The 21,092-nt window shown below is 38.0% G+C and overlaps 1 protein-coding gene across 1 annotated transcript; it reads left to right on the top strand.

Moving 5' to 3' along the window:
- The first annotated feature begins 4,467 nt into the window (after positions 1–4,467).
- On the top strand, positions 4,468–17,083 carry LOC107297845. Its single transcript, XM_015827206.1, has 7 exons — positions 4,468–4,481; positions 4,923–5,299; positions 6,131–7,696; positions 8,645–9,517; positions 10,203–10,330; positions 14,878–15,061; positions 16,279–17,083. The coding sequence occupies exons 2-7, from the start codon at positions 4,943–4,945 to the stop codon at positions 16,417–16,419; spliced, it is 3,249 nt and encodes a 1,082-aa protein (XP_015682692.1). The 5' UTR covers positions 4,468–4,481; positions 4,923–4,942; the 3' UTR covers positions 16,420–17,083.
- Positions 17,084–21,092: the final 4,009 nt, after the last annotated feature.

The raw sequence follows: 21,092 nt of genomic DNA, 5'->3' as shown, positions 1-21,092 counted from the left end.
AAACATCAATGATAAAAAGAAGCAGCTAATGAAAAAAATAGCATTATATGATGAAAATAAGATAAACAGTTATGACCTCTTTGAATCTTCAATATAAATACATTTCTATCAGTTATGACTTCAGAAGATGGAGCATTTCTTCACCAGCAAAATCCATTTTTATAGTACTGTTATACTTGTTATATATACAAGAAAGCTATATTGATGTTACATAATGAGAAAACGTTTTTCAAATCCATTTGTATATGGATTTCTCTTATTTTCCTGTTCTGGTTGAAATTATTTTGTTGATCTAGCCAAAATACTACCTTAAGCAAAAGAAAAAACATATAAAAGAGCAGCATCCATCAGTTGCAACTTGGTATACAGTTGGTACGTTCTCTGAAAACAAATGTATTTTTCTTATTTTGTAGATGGTATTTAATTAGATAATCACTAAGTCTCTTTACAATTTTTCTACAATGTATAAAATAATGACTCAAAACGTGGGGTATATATATATATATGCCTGCATATTTTTTGCTACTTAAGGAGTTACTGCTTGAGAAAAACCATTATGAGCAGATTCCACTAAAAATATTAAGTGAAGGAACAATGATAAGTTTTATCTGGTTGTCCTTAATATATGAGTTCATTAGATAGTGCTCAATGCACTGATAAGCACTGTAGAACATTTAATCATAATAAAAGGAATTTTACAATTGAAAGGTAATATACATCTGTATACCAGATGAGAGTAAAAATACATGGGGTTTTTTTTTCTGCTAAGTGGATAATTCAGTCAGCTTAGAAAATTCTCCTGCTATTGAAATACTTCCCAAAGTCAGGATAGGCCATTTTCCCCCTTCCATGTAGATTCTCTTGTAGGCATAGATGGCCTTCATAAAGTCCCTGACAAAAATTCTAGAAACTTTCCCATTTTCTGAGTAATAGAAACAACTTTTTTGTCCCATTACAAAATTATTTTCTAAGTGAAAAGATATAATTTAGAACAGTCAAGCACAACACCACCAAGCACACCACCATGATTTCATATAATCTAGCTTTGGTAATTTCAGAATTCAGCTCCTATTATTCTGTAACCTGGTTAATATTTTAGACTTAGTGCATATTGAAAATTAAACAGGCCTTAATTTGACTTTAAGCAGACCAATTTTGTTGCAGACAAAACTGGATGGCTATTTAATAGGTTTTCTATTACTTTTGAGGTTTTTGCAGAATATAAAATACTACAACTTCATTTCCATATTTGGAGAATTTGGGGATGACTGAGTAGTAAGATGGACATAATTTATTAAATTGATGTAATAATAATTCAGAGGTTTTTAAAACTAGTTGCAGAAGCATCAAAAACATACTACTAATCTACTATTACTTATTCTTCTGTATCAGAGTTTCTTAAAGTGTGGTCTGAGGACCCTGGGGAATTGTCCTAACACTCTCTCTGAGTCCATGAACTCAAAATTTGCCAGATATTAAAAATATTGGGAAAAAATGTAATGTCATGTTTTACTTATTTTTGTCATGTTTTACTTATTTTTGTTAAAAATATTTTGCTAAAAATATTTATGTTACTATCCAATGCATTAATATTATTTTTACATGATTTAATAAATATTGTATAAATTTGTCCAGTTTTAATTTTTAATATAGTAAATAGTGATAAATATGTATGACCCATTTAAGCAAAAGCTTTTTTTGGAGTCCTCCATAATTTTTAAAAATGGGAAGAGGTTCTGAGAGCAAAACGTCTCAAAAACTGTTCTATATGGCTTCTACTTACTCTAAATGATTACATTCAAATATATAGCACAATGATATTTGTAACTGTTTCTTGCAAGGTAATCTGTCATTGCTTCTTCTGTTCCCTTTAACAGAGACCTGAAATAAATACTGTGGAAATTCCTCTTATCTCAGTGCCAGATGGAGGCATCTTTAGTCCTATTTCATTGAGGAAGGCAGAGGAGCTTTCAATAGAGAAGGACATTACAGAAATAGAGAAATAGTACTTGGAAGAAGAGAAGGAAGAGAATTTCTCCTTTTTCTCCAAATTTGGCAGTGTTGTTCTTTCCTTTGGCCTACTGGAGGAGTGTCCATACTGGGCATCTATACGATCTGTGTACTAGGAGTTGAAATCCACAAGTCTTAAAAGTTGCAAAAGTTGGATATCCCTGACCTACATTTAGTGGTACTGAGGATATAGAGGCAACACCAGGATGAAGGAAGAATGCACATAGAAACATAGAAAATTGACAATAGAAAAACAGCCAGTGATCCATTGAGCTTATCCATTGAGGTTTTTTTTTTGTTTTCAATTTATTATTTATTTTTATTTAATTTTAATTTTTTGTTGGATGAAAGACACGTGTTTGTCCCAAGCATTTTTAAACTCAGTTTCTGAAGATTGACCCATTACCTCTGCTGGAAGTTGGTTTCAAGCTTCCATGACTCTTTTTGTGAGATAATACTTTCAAACATTACTTTTAACCTTCCTGTCAATTTGAAGTTATTCCCCGTGCTCCTGATTTTTGCTTAATATTGAAAATATGCCTTCTAGGACCTTATTCACACCTTAATATATTTAAAGATTTTAATCATGCCCTCCCCTTACCTTCTGTCCTCCAGATTGCACATATTCAGTTCCTTCAATCTTTCCTGTTATGTTGTCCCTCAGACTTTGCACCATTTTTATTTGCCCATGTATGGACTCGCTCAATCTTATCAATATTTTTTTTAAAGTGAGATCTCCAGAACTGGACACAATATTCCAAATGGGGTCTGACTAAAGCCTTATATAGCAGGATTAGGACCTCCTTTTTCCTGCTGGTCATCCCTCTAGTGATGCATCCCAGACTTTTGTTTGCCTTCAGTTGCCTGGCCACATTGTTTACTCATTTGCAATCATCTGCTATGAGCACACCTAAATCTTTTTCTTCTGTTGTTCTAACATTGTAGCCCCGATACTGTACTCTGCACAATACTGCACTGTGATGTAATATTATTATTACATGGACATTCTTAAAGGAGAAAGAGGACCCCTGTTATTTATTATCTGTACTCTGTTAGAAGTAAGTCTTCATCCTGGTTCATCCAAGCCGGGAATAAATAAGCAAACATGGCGACTGCTTTGGGAAGAAGGTTACAGTTTATTGCAGAAGATGGTCCTTGCAAGAAGGAGCAGAGGAGAAGAAAGAGAGTGAGCACATGGGTAGAAGGCTTTTTATACCCCCTCTAGCCCTGTTTGGAATAGTTTCCTGTTCCTGTGGCATGAACTTTGAGGCTATTTCTGAGTGCTTTTCTAGGCCTTGATATCTGTGGTTTAATCCTATTATCATATCCTGCTTCCCAGGTGATGGGGCTAATGACTCCTAGAGTTTGGGTGGGGCATGCAGATTTTCTCTTTGTCTTCTTGATTGCTCTGGCTTCAACTTTCTGATGGTTTTAATCTGCATCTGTATGGGGCTTGGTCTTGCTTGGGGCAGAGAGATTTGGAGCCAAAGTTGGTTTCTGCTTTTTAAAATACTTTTGAGGAAATATATTTTTCTGCCCTTTTAATATTTCCTTCTCTGGGGCTCTGACTTCCCACAACTCACAGCAAATGCAAGTTAGCTAGAGCAAAGAAGTCTGCCGGACAGGACATCTGTGATTTATGGAGAAGGAAGATGGGTCTGAACAGTGAGAAACACCCTCCCTTTTTTTTTTTTTCATGTGAAACATCCTGACCAAAAGTAGAAAGGCTAAGTACTGTACTGAACATACATTCCTGATGGTTTTTTTGAGGGCTGGATTCCTCCTGATTTTATCTTAGCACATTGTGCAAGTACAGCCTTTCTCATAGTAAAGTTAACCTCATTTTAAACCCACTCGTTGGCCCCCTTAAGTCACGCACGGTTCCTTGAGGGGAGAACAACAAAAGCACCCGGCACCCCCTCTCAAAGTGACGCCAGCAGGCGGCTTCACGCCCATTCCTCGTTTTAAAACTACCGGTTACTTTCACTTTCTAAGAAGCCACTTCCGGGGAGGCCGTTTCGCGGCTTCCGACTCCCCCCCCCGACATTTTTGGCGAGGCGCTTCCTCTTTCCCTCCTCCCCCCCGACATTTTTGGGGAGGCGCTTCCCCAGACGTTGCGCGAGAACGGGGGGGGAGGGGCAGGGATAGCGCGCGGGGCGGGCGGAGGGCGCGAGAAGGTATCGGGCAGCAGATCCAGGGCGGGCGAGTCGCCAAAGGGGGGGGCTGGCTGGCAGCGGAGGCGGCTGGAATCCACCAATGAGCGGCGCAGCTTAGCAGCGGCGGCGGCGGCGGAGGGGGGGGGAGGCCGTCCCGAAGGCCTGCAAGAAGGTTCCGTGACCCGCCTCTCTTCCTTTCGGACTCGTCGCGAAGTGCCCTTCTGGGCTTCCCCGGGCAGAGCGGGGAGGGGCGTTAGGGCTCTCCGCCTGTCTGCCCTCCCGGGCGTTGCTGCTCTCGCCGGAGGAGGCCGGAGGGTGGGTGCGCCTGGTGCCCTGGGAGATGGGGCCGGGGGAGGGCCGTCGCCTGCAGCGGAGCAGATCCTCGTCCTTTCCCCCCCACATTTTGGCTTTAAAGATGGCTTTTGCTGGCGGTCGTTTCTCTTGAGGGCGCCTGTATAAAGGTGGGGAGAACCTTGGCGGAGTATTCCCCAGCGTTCCTTTATTTGCCTTTTCGGCTCATGCGAGCCTGTTTTGAAATAAAACGGCTGCACCAGCCAAGCGGAAATGCATTAAATGCAGTGTTCCATTTTAAGGCATGTGGACTTCAACTCCCAGAATTCCACAGCCAGCGTTGCTGGCTGTGGAATTCTGGGAGTTGAAGTCCACATGCCTTAAAATGGTCAAGGTTGAGAAACACTGCATTCAAACTTGCCTTTTTCTTTTTTTTCTTTTCCTTCCCTCCCTCCCCTTTTTAAGGTCCAGGTCATTTAGCCCCGATGCAGCCGAGCAGGAGACGCAAAATCGAGTGGGACGGCTTAGCTGGGAGCTCACCTGCGAAATTCTGCAAGAGCACCGAAGCGCCGGCCCGGGTCCCTGCTCGCCCGAGGCCCGGCTGCAGCGGGCCGGCTGCCTTGGGGAAGCCTCGAGTCTTCGCCTCGGCGTCTTCGTGCAGGGCATTCTCCCGCACTTCATTCGCCGCCGAGGCTTCTTCCTCTGATGAATTTGAAGTAGACGATGACCTCAGCGGTGGGCAAGACGCTCCTGTCTTCTTCAGCTTTCTTCCAAAGCCGGCCGCTTCCAAGATGCCTACGAAAAATATGGCATTTTCCTCTCAGGAATCTCTGAAACTGAAGGTATGTAAGCAGCAGCCAAAACTGCTGAGTAAAAAATTCCCTGCGGAGGGAATTAAAATATAGATTGCTGTTGAGTCTTAGATGTTTTTATTACTTTGCAGTTGTTTGTCAGACAGTGTTGCTTTGTAAGGGTTTAACGATGGATGGCCTCCAAATCCTGTCTTTGACTTAAAATATATTATATGCTGTGTTCTGATAACCTTCATTTCCTTTGGAGAATAATTCAATTTTTTTATCCAGTCATTCGTTTTTTGTTTTGTAAGTTTTTGAAGTATTTGTAATTAACGTCAGTTACGTTGCCCTCTCTCGTTTAGCCTTCAAAAATATATATTTTTTAATTATATAACCTGGATATTTTTTTTTTGTTTTCCTACAGTCTTTAATAAATATCAAATTATTTTTTTATGAGTTCACGCTTCTAGGAATTTTGTTCCAACCAGCAGAAACATTTAACTTAACTAAAGTTTGATAGCTTATGTTATCATCTAAACTATTTTGTTCTGGTTACAGTCCTTGTAGTAAGGAATTATAAACATAAGAACAAATGTTGACCTGCAGTTTTGGTTTTAAGAGTAGATTGCCAGGAGCCCTGATGACACGGCAAGTTTCAAATTCTGGCAGGATTAGTCCTGATGGTGTAAGGAGCCAAGTAAGAGGAAAAAGCATTTTTGTTTCGCCATATAATTTATGGCCTGTAATCAAGAATTCCTTCAAATCTCAATATTGCTGATGAACATGGCTATTCCTACCTAACCTAGTGTGGGCTGAATAGTCTTGTGAGTGGGCTTTTACTTACAATTTATTAAGCATACCTTACTCTTTACTATTTAGATCAAGCAAGAAGATTGCAGTGATACAAGAATAAACATTGCAGCAGTCCCTGAAAGAAAAAGTGCTTTAAAAGAAAAGCGGGCTGAATGTGGCCGGAAAAGAATAAAAGGCCAAGATCAGGATGAGGGATCTCGATTAATATATCGTAAAGCTCTGCTGAGTGTACTTGGGGGACAATTGCAAGCCCAAAGAAAACTTTCATCTCTAAATGGAATTCATAAGGAAAGCCCTTCTAAAAAAGAGGAACTTGGATCAATTAACAACCTGAGACAATTTTCAGTAGTATCAGAAATTAGAGAGCAACAAACTGGAAACAAATCACATTTTTTGAAAACTGCACCAAAGGAACGTATTAATATTTCTGTTAAGCAAGGCAATAAAGAATCATGTTGGTCAGATGGCAGTTCAAGACATGTATCTGTAATGTCAAGTTCAGAAGAAAAAGAACAAGAATCCAACATTCAGAAAGTTTCTTCGAAATCAGAAAACTCTGCAGAATTGTCATTTGGGAAAAAATCAGAACTTCAACAGGACTCCAACTTCAAAAAAGCTACTGCAAAAAAAGAAAATAAAACTTTGAAGTACAGTACAAAAGAGATTTCTAAACCAGCTGGTTTAACACTAATTTCTATTGTATCAAGACCAGAACGTGAAACAGATTTTCAGAAGGATCCCAGCATTGAGAAAACTGTTACAAAAACAAATAATAAAACCGTGTATAGTGTTAAAGAAGTTTCCAAACCAAGGCATGGTTCAAAACATAGACATAAACAATCAAAATCTGAATATGAGTTGGAATTTCAACAGGTTTCCAGCTTTAAGAAGGCTGTTAAAGAAACAGAAGACAAAAATTCTAAGTATAGCATAAGAGAACCTTCCAAACTGTTGGTTAGATCAAAGCAAAGTCATCGACTGTCAAGACTTGAGGATGAACTTGATGTGCAAGAAGATTCCAGTGTTGAAAAAGCTTCTACAAAAAAAGAAAATAAAACTAAGGGTAACACGAGAGAATTTTCCAAACCGATGGTTATTTCCAAATATGTTCACATAGAATCAAGTTATGAAGATGAAGTAGAACTTTATCAGGGATCAGAGGACTCACAGGTTTCAGTAAAAGAAAAAATAGATGTTGGGCAGAGTAAAACTTGGAAAGAAAATTGCCACTCAGAGCACAAATTTAAAAGCATGTCTAGCTGTTCACAAATTGGAGAACAAAAAGATAGGCAAGTCTCTCCTAAACAGCTAAGTAAAACCTCTGATGGGAATATTTTTGCCAGCCAAAGTAAAAAAAAATATTGGAAATCAGAAACCCACTTGAGAAGCATATCTGAAAATTCAAAATATGAAGCTGAAGAGACCAAGCAGAATAGCAACAATCAGAAAGCTCTTATAAAAGGCGTTAGTACTTCTGCAAAACAAAAAAACATAGCAAAAGACAAATTCATTTCCTCCACTTCATCTAATACACAAAGTGATGCCACAGAGAAGTTTGTGAATTTCCAGACAACTGTTACTGTTGAATCCTCTCAATCAGTGTTTATGGATGATTCGGAAACAGATCAAAAGGTAAAATTTAATTATTAAATAGTATTAATGTCACTATTTTGATCAAACCTAAGAAACCTAAACTGAATAAAAACACATTTACAACTTAGTCTGGAAATGTGCTAAAATGCCCTCAGATTTTCATTATTGCATAGGTAGTGCAAGAATAATAGACTTAAGTATCAAGAGAGCCGCTTTAGTTGACAAAATATTTAGGGATTCTAATTACGTAGACTTTTAGAAATGGCACCATTGTGGGAGATTTAAGTGGTAGACGGAAATATGATTCCAGATACACAGAAGATCTATATTTTTTACTGAAATGTTATTTCTGTATTTGACAAACATTCACAAATTAGCTTAATTTTGAGACTATATTAACTTTTCTGTGGGGTATTCAAATTGCATGATTTTTAAGAATTTCTGATAATGTTATTAAGAATACATATATTTTAGTCAGATGTCCTTAGGAGACCTAAATTATGCAGAATGAGTTACACTTAATTAATCATATTACTTCTAATTATTTGCTAAATGACATAAATTATCTGGCTTTAGATGTGATTTTTTTTTATTTCTTTACTACAGCAATTTTAACTCCTTTTTTACTATGATAATAGTCATATCTTCCTTATAGAACTGTGGCATGCCTAATAAAGAGAGTAGTGTTCAAAATAAACTGCTTGGAACAGCTGGTTTTAGATGCTTAGTGTATATCAGCAGTTCAGGTGAGAGAGGGAAAGGAGGGCAATGGGAAAATTGTATTGGCCTGCTGGTAGTTTGTGTTGCACTGGGACATGTTGGAAATGTTAGGGACAATCTGGTCAATTGGATATACTGCACTAGAAGTGACCTAGGTGTCATTTTAAATATTCTTATAGAAAAAAATGGACTTCTGAATAAATCTCATCATTTTTATGCTCATGTTAAATTGATTCCCTCCCCCCCCCTTTTTTTTTTCTTCTTCAGTGTATGGAGCCCAAGAAAGAACTTTCAGCTGAAAATAGTTTGTCTGACACAGAAGATGGAGGACCACTGGTTACTTTTTCACAAGAAGATTCCATCCCTAACCACAGTCTTTCAGAACCAATGGAAATGTCATTGTCAACAACGGAATTTGTGATGTATCCTCCTCATTTATACAGTCAGAAAATGAATGATTATGCAAAATACTGGACAAGCAGTCCAAAGCCAACACATTCTTTTTCAAGCCCCACTGAAAACACTTCATATTCCAATAATCTCTGTGATATTTCTTTAGAAAGACCAATAAATACATCAAAGGATAAAAAACCTTCAGTGCAAAGTATGCAAGAGAGAGAGTGGTCACATGGTTCGTTATTGGACTATAAAGAGAAAAAAAGGCACCATAGTATGGAAATAGGAACATATATTCCTATCTTCTCTTCATCACGCAAGTCAGATTCTTTCATTAATAATTGTGTAAACCAGGATTTGCCAAGGAGATTGCCCAGATATTTAGAAGAAGGGTTTATTGACACACACTGCCATTTGGACATGTTATATTCAAAAACAGGTTTCAGAGGCACTTTTTCTGAATTTAGGGAAATGCATAGTAGCACTTTTCCTAAAGAATTTCAGGGCTGTATAGCTGACTTTTGTGACCCTCGTACTTTAAAAAACAACTTATGGGAAGATTTATTAGAAGAAGACATGGTTTGGGGGGCATTTGGCTGCCATCCACACTTCGCTCGTTATTACACAGAAGTTCATGAAAGAAATCTTTTGCAGGCAATGAGACACCCCAAAGCGATTGCCTTTGGCGAAATAGGACTGGATTACTCTCATAAATGTAGTACAGAAATTTCAAAGCAGCATAAGGTAAGTTTTTATATTAAAAATTTGTGTTAAAATACTTTATAATTCTATAGTACTAAACAGTAATTGCATTGATTAACTGGCTTTAGGTAAAATACGCTGTCAGACCATTGAAGATGATGATGGTTTTGATAAACGAGTGGTGGATTGCAGAAGTGTCCGAAAAGTTTTGAACTCGAATGCCAAATTTTGAAATGAAGTTGCTCTGCTTCGAATTCAAAGCAACTGTTTTGGCCTTGCTGGAAGTGTCCGACAATATTCAGAACTTAAATGGCCCCAGTTACAGCTCAAAGAACCCCAGAGCAAAAGAGCTTCTGAATTTGTAATGTTCTGACTTTACATTTGAACGTCAGAACATTACAAATTCAGAATCTTTTTTACTCGGGGGTAGGTTGTTGAATCCTTGTGACAAATTCAGAACCTTTTTTTAAACTCCAGAATGGGTTGTTGAACCATTGTGAAGTGCTGTTTCCAAAGAAATATATGCAATGCTATCCTAAAATGGTAAAAGTGATAAATAACTGAAAACAGTCCAGTATTTCTTGTATTTGAGTATTCATAATATGCTTTGGTTTGGTTACATTATAAAAAGCTGTGCTTAATGCAGCATATTTCCCCCATGTCTTACTTTTGTTCTCAGGGCAGTTGTAATGGCCTTTGAAGGTGTGCTGCTTTTTACTTGCTTCAGGTTTTTGAGAGGCAACTGAATCTAGCTGTTTCCTTAAAGAAGCCATTGGTCATACACTGCAGAGATGCTGATGCTGATCTGTTAGAAATCATGAAAAAATGTGTGCCAAAAGACTACAAAATACACAGGTAATTGTACTGTGTTCTTAAGTTGCACTGTTCCTTTTATTTTAAAACACCAGTAATTGAATCTTGAAGCGCTTAATCGTCTGCCTGATTAGAATATTATCATGAAATGTAGATAATGACACCTTGGGAAAAATTCTAGAACCTTAAAAGATTTCAGTTGCCAAGACCTTAGATTTATGAATAGCTAAGCCAGTGATGGCAAACCTTTTAGAGACTGAGTGCCCAAACTGCAACCCAAAACCCACTTATGCATCGTGGAGTGCCGGGTGGGTGTGGTCCATTGGCTGGGTCTGGCTGCAGTGGTAACAGCAGACTGGGTGGGACTAAAAAGTTCAATCAATCAATTCCAATTTTGCAAGATCTTTTTTTTCCCCCACGAACAGTTGAAATTGACGGATTGAACTTTTTTTTTTTTTTTGCACACGGCGGCGGAGGCCTAAAGCGAAAAGGTTTTATAAAACCCAGCTGAAGGCCTAGGACTGGGGCGACGGCACGTGTGCCCACAGAGAGGGCTCTGAGTGCCGCCTCTGGCACCCATGCCATAGGTTCGCCACCACTGAGCTGAGCAATATAATTTTTTCCTATGGACTCTTCTAACTCACAAATCAAAGCTGAAAATGAAACCATAATCTGAATGAAAGAATTCAATTTCATTGAAGTAAGATTCCATAAAATAATTGTTTCCATTCAAGATAATTTTGACATAAGGTTTTGTGGGAAAAAGAGTTTATTGTTTTTACAGAACTGTGAGAAGACATGCTAGCCCAGTGATGGCAAACATTTTAGAGACCGAGTGCCCAAACCACAATCCAAAACCCACTTATTTATCGCAAAGTGCCAGGGCTGCATCAGCATTGTGGTGCCCTCAGGGGGGATGGGGGGATGGTCCACTGGGTGGGTGTGGCCCATTGGGTGGGCATGGCTGCGGTTGTCACGGCAGACTGGGTGGGCGTGGCTGGGATGGGCGTGGCCACCTTGATGTTGGTCATGGGGGGACGCCTGTGGGGGCCGGGCAGGGTTGGGGAAGATCCAGGGGTCTCTGGCAGGTGGGGCGGTGGGCAAGAGGCCCAGCATAGATGGGGGGAGCATGCAATCCTAGCTGGGACTGGGGGGCCATGGCGCCGATGGGGATCTGGCTTTCCCTGCTCGGGGTGGGTGGTTTGGTTAAACTTTGAAGAGATTGTGGTCCTAGCATGGCAAACAGGGTGGGCAAGAAGTGCCGTGGAGGGGAGATGGGATCTCCTCTGAACATTCTGCCAGATAGTCCATGGGGCGCAGTGTTGTAAAACCAGGACTAAAAGCAAAGAAAGAACGATTCAATATTTTTGTTTTGAGTGGCCAAGAAATCCTATTAAATGCACTAGTGTATTTTGGCCAAAATATGGAAGTTTCGAAAATTGGCTATGTCAAGCACTAAAAATATATGCTTGTTCGATCCCAGGCAGTACATTTGTAGTTAAGGAAAAGAAAAAATAGTTTGTTTTTGTTAGAGGAGTGTGGAGATATAGTGTATATGTGTGTGTCTGTGTTTCTCTAATAATAATAATAAACAAAAAGGCCTTATTTAAAAACAAACAAAAAGAGATGTGGAAAATGGAGCTCATTGGCTTGTGAAAGGTTTGCCTGGAGAAAGTATGAAAGGGAATAGTTTGAATGGAGTATGCTGATATGTAAATGCCCCAGCCTGTAAAAGAAACAGTAAATTGCAGATTTTGTTGTTGTTGTGAAATGGAAAGGCAATGGCAAGTGTTTGCATGAGAAAAGTCCCATGGAGGATGTGTGAGAGAAATTCCTGGAAAAATGCATGTGAAGAGAGAGAACTATTTTGTTGAAAGATAATGGGAAAAGGGTGAAGTTTGTGTGTGTGTGTGTGTGTGCAGGTTTTTTTTAAAAAAATTCTGCCTTCTCTGTTGTCAGCTGTTATTTTTTTTTTCTCTCTGCTTTGGAAGAGCGAGAGAGGCAGAAAAGGAGGGGCGCTGTTTCTGAGTCTTTTAACATTTTTTTTTCTCTGCTTACTTTCTGCTGAGCTCTGGTCTGAGAGACAGAGAAAGGGGGGTGATGTGAAATCTAACACCTACCTTTGTAGCTTTTGCTTGCATTTTTTTAGGCGGTAGAGATAATTGTATTGTTAAATACTGGAAAAATTTGATGCCTAGTTTCAGCCTTTGCAATGGCTAGTGACTTATTTGCATAACCACATATATTTTAGTAACTCAGAATACCTCATTAAGCTTGTTTGTTTTGTGAAGTTGCTTTTTTTTTTTTGCTTTATTTTTTTATGCCTTTATGTTTGTGTGCAGGACACACTGATTTATTGATTAGTGAAAAAAGTAGAAGAATAACAGCTGAGAGAATTGAAGGAATAGCTTTGGGGGTTTTGACCCAGAAGTGGGGAGGAAAGAGGCAGCCAGTGGCATTTTTGTCAAAAATGTTAGATCCTGTCTGTTGAGGATGGCCAGATTGTGTTCAAGCGGTGGCGGTCACAGCAGTGTTAGTAAAGAAGAGCAGAAAACTGACGTTTGGGGGAGCTTTGGTGGTTAGTACTCCCCATCAAGTGAGGGCAATCTTGAACCAGAAAGCCAGCCGACGGCTGACAGACTCGAGGATTTTAAAATATGAGAGTATGCTTATGGAACAAAATGATCTAGTATTGACTACTGATGTTAGTTTGAATCTAGCTCAATTTTTAAGTTAGAAGAAGGAACGGATATTGAACATTATTGTATTGAAGTAATTGAATTACAGACAAGAGTTAGACCTGACTTAACAGATGTTGCTCTAGGACAGTGGTTCTCAACCTTTTTAATGCCGCGACCCCAACCGGTCGTAAGTCGAGGACTAAACTGGTCGTAAGTCGAGGACTACCCAACCAGTCGTAAGTCAAGGACTTTCCCTGCCCGGGAGTGCCGCGCATGCGTGGTTTCGCCCCCTGCGCCGGCCGAGGCGTAGCTGGCTGACCACCAGCTGGCCCAGCCCAAGGGAGGTAAGGCACCCACCGGAAAAGGGGAAAAAATGGCGGACAAAAAAAATGGTGGACAAAAAAAATGGCGGACAGCCTTGCTTGGCGACCCCCGTGAAATGGTCGATCGACCCCAAATGGGGTCCCGGCCCACAGGTTGAGAACCACTGCTCTAGGAGAAGGTGCTAATTTGTTTATAAATGGGTCCTCCAGAGTGGTAGAAGGGAAGAGGAGAAATGGATATGCAAAAGTAGAAGGAAGAGAAGAAATTTTGGTAGAAGAAGGAAAGTTGCCTTTAAGTTGGTCTGCACAGACTTGTGAATTGTATGCATTAAATCAAGCTTTAAAATTGTTGGAGAAACAGAGAGGGACTGTATACACTGTTTCAAAGTATGCTTTTGGAATAGTGCACACTTTTGGAAAGATTTGGGAAGAATGAGGGTTGATTAATAGGAAAGGGAAGGATTTAGTTCATGGGGAACTGATTACACAGGTATTGGACAATTTGATGTTGCCTGAAGCGATTGCTATAGTACGTGTGGAAGGGCATCAGAAAGGAAATTCTTTTGAAGCCCGTAGCAATAATTTAGCTGACTTGGAAGTCAAGGTGGCAGCTGCAGAAGGAATTGAATGTTTAATGTTAGGTTTAACTCCTATAGTGGAGAAACCAAGGATTAATCCAGTATTCACTATAGGTGAGGAGACACAGTTAGAGAAAGTAGGGCCAGTGAAAAGAAAAAGGAGGGATTGTGGGGAAAAAGAGTTCATTGTTTTTACAGAACTGTGAGAAGACATGCTAGCCTGTGAAGCAAATACATTGTATATATTTTAAACTCATGAGCCTAGCTTGAAGCTTGAGAATTGTACCTAGGAAGGTCTCTGCTACGCTGAAAACTGGTCCTAACCAGAATCTACTGATATGATAGCAACTTTAGAGACAACCCCTAGGGCAGGGGTAGGCAACCTTGGCTCCTTTATGACTCGTGGACTTCAACTCCCAGAATTCCTGAGCCAGCTGACTCAGGAATTCTGGGATTTGAAGTCCACAAGTCATAAAAGAGCCAAGGTTACCTACCCCTGCCCTAGGAACTAACAACCATAAAAGGTAATTTGTAAATAAGAGAAGGGGGCGATAAAATTTGAGTAGTGGGAGATGTAATCAAGGGCGGAGATAATGTATTCCCTTTAGGAGCTTTGGATAGGTTGTGACGACATGATTACAGTAGGATTACTAAGCCAATGAAGAAAAGGTGGGAGGTAAATTTGTAACGGCAATGGAGAATATAAAGAATGAATATTGTAGATTTGGTGTGTGTCCACTGTGTGCTTACATGCACAAGGAGCACCTCCTTTGCAAAGGAGTACAAATAAATTACCATTGTTTTCTCTTGGAAGCTTTGGCTTGTGAATTTTATTTCAACTAGACAACGAATCCCACAGTTCTCATACAAAAAAAGAATTACTGAAATAGCAACTACCATGCTACATAACTGTTTTGTCAAGTCTTTAATATGACCTTCCTTAATGTTTTCTTGTTACTGGTTATTCATCTGAACTGGGATGACCATTATTTTTGATCCCTTCATAGGCATTGTTTCACCGGCAGATATAGTGTCATTGAACCACTTTTAGACTACTTTCCAAATCTGACTGTTGGATTCACCGCGTTGCTGTCTTACCCATCAGCAAATGAGGCTAGAGAATCTGTTCGAAAAATCCCATTAAGTAGAATAGTGGTAGAAACAGATGCACCTTATTTCCTTCCTCGGCAGGTAAGATTGTTTTTAGAAAATATATCCATTATCTTTCACTGTTTATACTCAGTTAACATAAATAGGAAATGAGATTTTGCAATGTGTAAAAGCTGTCATTTTTCCTCTTGATTTGTAATAAAATACTTCATGGATGTGATATCTTGGAAAACCGTAACAAAAGATTGATAACAAAGATATTACAACATTACAGGCACCAAAATATTCCATTAGTTCAAAGCTTTCCGTATTCAGTAAAAACTGAATTCAGTGTATTTGTAATACTACTAAATAGAATTAAAAGTAGATTTAAATTTAATTCTGTCTTCATTGCTGTATTTTTTTTATGATATGCAAAGAAATAAAGCAGAGGAAAAACAACAACTACATAGTTTATATATTAAATGAAATTATTCCTGATCCATGGTATATTATGTATTCATTTGTGCTAATGTTACATAATTATTAAATCAATTTACTTAGTAGGAAAAAGAATTTAATACCTCAGCCAGTATTCATAGTTCAAATTTCTGAACAGTTATCCATGGAAGCATCATAGGTGGAAGAACATACTGGTAGTCCTCAGTTAAACAGAAATAGCTGCTGGAATTTGAGGATAACCGAATACTGTAAGACAGACTTCCCCAACCTTTGTGGACCAGCAGATGGAGGGAGAGGGAATGGTTCCACTCAGGCAAGCGTGTGCATGCGCACAGCTCCATTTGCCTGAGTGGGGGGCATGCACACTCACCATTTGTGGAAGTGGAGTACACCTGCACGTGCTTACTCGCTGCTCACACAAGTGGGGATGCGTGCTTTGGGCAGCCTGGTCCTGAACAGTTCACGGCCCAGTAGTGGGCCACAGCCCAGAGGTTGGGGGACCCCCTGCTGTCAGAGAAGTGAAACCCGAGGCTGAAATTGCTATCAATTGCACATTCGTATATTAATAACATAACTTTTTGGGAGAAATGAAGAAAGGCAGATGTCAATCTTTCTGCCAGTAAAAGGATATATGTAGATCTGTTAGCAATTGCATGAGTTTTTCACACGTTGCTTTACAAATTGTTAATCAAAACAACTACTTGTTTGCAGGAGTAGAAAGACATACTTTATCAATAGGGCTACATTTAGAATAAGATATAATCTTTTTTTTTTACTTGTTAAACCTATTTTCTGATTGGTGCTTGGGTAGAGAGTCGAAACCTTTGTTCTTTGTCTAAAGCTTCTTTTTTTCCTAGGTGCCAAAAAGTGTAAGCCGGTTTTCTCATCCTGGAGTAGCTCTGCACACAGTGAAAGAAATTGCCTATCTCAAAGAGGTGTCATTACCTGTCATGTTAGCTGTTCTAAGGCGAAACACCAACAAAATATATAACTTGTAAGAAGGTGCATCATAGAAGAGGGAAGAACTGAAGAGGAAATGCTTTTGTAAAGTTAATTTGATCCTTTTAAATTTATTTTGTAATGTAAGTATAGATCTGGATTTGGAATACCCTTTAATATCGTTTTTTAATTCCTCCAATTCTGTTATTTGTTCCTGCTGTTTAATGTGCCTCGGATGTTGATTTTAATTCTAAGAGCTTTGTTTTTTTAATCTTGTTAATCCTTGGGGGCACAAACTCAGTATTTTAATTTTTCAAAAAAGAAAACAGAAACAAACCTGAAGTGCTCTTAAAATTATCAAGCTAAATCTCAGTATTTCTTCTGAGCAGCAAAATCATTCAACTGCTGCAATTAAACATTACCTATTTATCTAACATATGTAGAAATAACCTCAAAGAAGTAATGAAGTGTATTTCCTGTTTCTGATCAGTTTTTTCAAACATACTAACACATTTGCTCTTTTCACAGGATAAAAGTAAATGATGAATCATTTTTTAAAGAGACACAAATATTGTTTATGAATACTTACTGAAAGTCATAGAAATTCCCTAGCTGCATTATGCTGAAGTGAAAAATACCTGCATGCATACAGGTTAATGAAACAAAGTTAAGGGAGTAAAATAAGGTATCAAGATTATTCATTAAAGACTAATTGACTTTTAATTTCTATTTGAATTTGTTTATTTTTAATCTCAGAGAGTTCTTAATTAGGGAAGTGATTATATGTTTTTATAGTTTTATGTATTACTTTGACTTTAAACAATTTATTTGTTAATAAATTATTTTTGTATCAGTATTAATCATCTCGGCAAAGCAGAAATTAATCTTGTAGTCAATAACACTGAAAAGAAACATTCCTTTGTCTTCAAAACAACTGTGTTTTATCTTTAAAATTTATTTCTGTAGATACTTTTGGTCATGTTATTAAATGTTTCCCAATGTTTGTGAAAGTAGATTTTTAAATAGTTTTTTCTCCCCCCCTTTTTGCATATATGTTCAAGGTTTGTGCTTTAAGAAGGAATGACATTATTATACTATCATCCTAAAGGAATGCAGCAAGATTAGGAACAAAATTGTTTTTTCCTTCAAGGTCCTACTTACCCCTTTGATTTGGGGATTTTGTAATAAACTAATACGCTTTCTTCTTTTGGCTCCAAAGCATGAGGCAGGTGGTATTTAGATAAATTCATTTTATAATCTTGTTTAAGAGCTATTTAGGGGGTTATTCCTTTTCTTTTCTGTCATTCTCCTCCTTCAGTATTTGCTTTTTATTTCTGGGTTTCAGCAGCTTAGGGCCTGGGTGTTTTTATACTAAACGTTAGTTACCAAATCTATAGTTACACATTCTGGAATCAGAAGGTTTATTGGATATTAAATAGCATAGTGCAATATTTAGAACAATTTAGTTAAAGAATGCCAATTTATTTTATGCAGAATCTTGTGTTCCACAATTCAGAATAACAGAATTGGAAGGAACCTTGGAGATCTTCTAGTCCAACCCCCTGCTCAGGGAGGAGACCCTATATCATTCAGACAAATGGGTACTGTTGTACTCTCATGGAGGAGCTGTTATATCAATATGTTGCTTCTAAAGGCCACTAAAAGATCTGCCAAATATCCATTAATTCACAATTTTTAGGACACAGAAGCCTAGAGTAGATACTTTACAGCATAGGTATGTTTGATGACTTTGCACTGCTTTGCTGAAGGCTTTGTTCTTAATCTAGCTTGAATTGGGTCTGGACTCTTTGTTGAGAGCCAAATTAAGGGTTTATCATGTGGAGAAATGTATTGTTCATCCCTGGTATGAAGCCTCATAAATGGGAGAAAGACAAAAAAAAAAGAAATTACATGCTCTTGTTAGAGTCTTAGGAATCAGACCTTGAAATAGGTTTGAAGCAACAACAACAACAAAAAAAGCAAAACATGATGATAATTATACAGATAGTCCTTGACTTACAGCCACAATTGGGACTGGAATCCTGGTTGTAATTCATTGTGATTACAAGTTGAGGCATCACCTTTACTATTTTTTATGGCAGCGAAGTGAATCCATTCTCCCAAAGGACCATTTTTTTTTTTTGCTATTACCAACAACAACTGATCATAAGTCGAGGACTACCTGTATTAGCAGTAGACATTGATGAAACTGTTGTTGGACAGTAATTCAAGCATTTTTACAGTGATAAGGTGATTAACCCACATAGTGTAATTAAAAATAAAAGTTCAGTTGAAGCCACAAAAATTAAATTTGTGATGTATTCTTGGTTATCCCATTGATAATGATAGAATTTTTAAGGCTGCTTTTTAGGCAATTAGTCCCATTTTTCATGTGCCTCAGAACTGTAGAAAAGAATGGACAACATGGCTGCTTTTTAGGAAATTACTCCCATTTTTCATGTGCCTCAGAACTGTAGAAAAGAATGGACATGTAGCATATAAAGGGCGCTGTAAAAATACATACCAGAAGATCTCTTATATTTTTGAAACAGTTTTTAAAATAATGGAATCATAAGTCTACTAAAAATTACTTTTATCCAGAAATAATGGCATGTTTGTATTATTATCTATTCATTTTATTATATTTAGAAGCAACCCAACTTGAGGCAAATCTGGACAGCTTACATTATTAAATAGTAAAAACAGAAAGAAAAATTGGACTTCCATCGATGATGCATGGTGAACTGAATGTTCCTGAAGGAACAGGGACATCAGTGTAACAGAGATCGTCAGCCAGATGGCAACTTCTGGCTGGCAAAGTCTGTCCAGAAAAAGGAGAGATAGTGATTTTGCCCACATCTACTCTGGATAGCTGCTCCATGTGAGTAGACTAGGATCTGCATTTTTTTGTGGTCTACTTGTGAGTTGAGCAGCTGGGAGTCAAGAAATTTCAACCAAGCTCACAGCTATAATGTCTATATAGACATAAGGTTTGCTGAGCGTCATTTCTTAATAATAATAATATAATCATAATAATAATCATAATAATAGTAAAGTTGGAAGGGACCTTGGAGATCATCTAGTCCAACCCCCTGCTCAGGCAGGAAACCCTACACCATTTCGGACAAATGGCTGTCCAGTCTCTTCTTAAAAACTTCCATTGTTGGAGCATTCACCGCTTCTGGAGGCAGGTTGTTCCACTGGTTAATTGTTCTCACTGTCAGTTTCATAAATTACTTAACTACATTTCAACTATTAGGAACCTTTGGATCAAAAAGTTTTATAGCATTCAGTGAGTGAAGGAACTAAAGATTGCAATAAAAGGAGAAGAGTACTTAAATTTGATTTACTAATACAGAATTAAAGCAAAATATTTCAACATTGGCCATATTATTTATTTATTTATTACATTTGTATGCCACCCACTCCCTACCAAGTGATTCTGGCAGCTAGATATAGAAGAATATGTGTGAATAATGGATTCAGAAGTTAAGTTTAAGAGTGTGCCATTATAGATGGTATTTAAAAGGTGTTATGGAAGAGAAACATGTTTTACTGGACAAGACAAAAGATTGATTTGAAAGATTTTAAAGTGACAGGCAACAAGAATGATATGGAAAAAGATGCTATACTGGATCCACAAATGAAAGTGGCTGATTTCTTAACAATTAAAAGGGATATACTAATAAAAACCAAAGAAGTGACTTGGGTAACTTTCCTATATTGGCTTTACAAAAGGGACCTGTTAAGGTTTTGAAGGATTTTGTGAGAAGGGACGAAGAAAAAATAAAAAACCAATATGTAGGACAGGGGTAGTCAACCTTGGCTCTTTTATGACTCGTGGACTTCAACTCCCAGAATTCCTGAGCCAGCTGTGCTGGCTCAGGAATTCTGGGAGTTGAAGTCCACGAGTCATAAAAGAGCCAAGGTTGACTACCCCTGATGTAGGACATGACCTTGGGCCAGTCATATTCTATCAGCCTAACTGACCTTGTAGGGAAAAAGGAGGAGGAAAGTGTATTGGATATATTCACCTCCTTGAGTTATTTGTTATTACTCAATATGTATGTTGTTATCTCTGGTAATCTTTAATGGAGTTTCACTGACCAGGAGTAAGCAAGGCTTTAAGGATTTGTTTATAGATAAGAGATATGGAAGGAAGATATCATTAGTTGTATTTTAAGAGAAAGTGATTAAGTTACTAAAATTGTTTATATTTGTGACGAAGGAAGTCTTTTTACTTTTCTATTTTTCTATTCTCTTTTTAAATTTATTTTAATATTTATCTTTTTAACTGTAATGTTTAATAAAATTATTTTAAGAAAAAACAGAAAAATCATGAAAACTCCTAAGCATCCAGAAGGACAAACCCAGAAAGAAAAACTGTTGGGACCTCAACAGCCACTGTACTCCCAAACCCCATAACAAAGCCATGTTTTCACGATTTTCAGAACATCATGGAGGGATTGTCGAGGAATCTGCTTTCCACGCAAAGAGTCATCTGATGTTGGTCTGTAGACCAACAGTAGACTAAAAGCAACACAGAGATAGGACTATTTAAATCAAATTCTAATCAAATCATGAAAACTCTGGACAAAAATTACAAAATCTGGCCATTTTGAGGCTATGCTAATAAACATAAAAGTCAATTCAAGCAGTGTAGCATATCCTTTTTATAATTTTTTGAGTTATAATTTGTTTTGGACACAAATAGTATTATTTTGTAGATTCA

The sequence above is a fragment of the Protobothrops mucrosquamatus genome, unplaced genomic scaffold (genome assembly GCF_001527695.2).
Source record: "Protobothrops mucrosquamatus isolate PMUCROS unplaced genomic scaffold, P.Mucros_1.0 scaffold3564, whole genome shotgun sequence".
NCBI lineage: Eukaryota > Metazoa > Chordata > Lepidosauria > Squamata > Viperidae > Protobothrops > Protobothrops mucrosquamatus.
This window is presented reverse-complemented; position numbering and strand designations above follow the sequence as displayed.

Excerpts from the sequence above, each read along its gene's own strand:
- LOC107297845 (XM_015827206.1), top strand. The coding sequence starts at position 4,943 with ATGCAGCCGAGCAGGAGACGCAAAATCGAGTGGGACGGCTTAGCTGGG. Across the intron at positions 5,300-6,130 it reads AGGAATCTCTGAAACTGAAG|ATCAAGCAAGAAGATTGCAG; the intron begins GTATGTAAGCAG and ends TTTACTATTTAG. Across the intron at positions 15,062-16,278 it reads CTTATTTCCTTCCTCGGCAG|GTGCCAAAAAGTGTAAGCCG; the intron begins GTAAGATTGTTT and ends TTTTTTTCCTAG.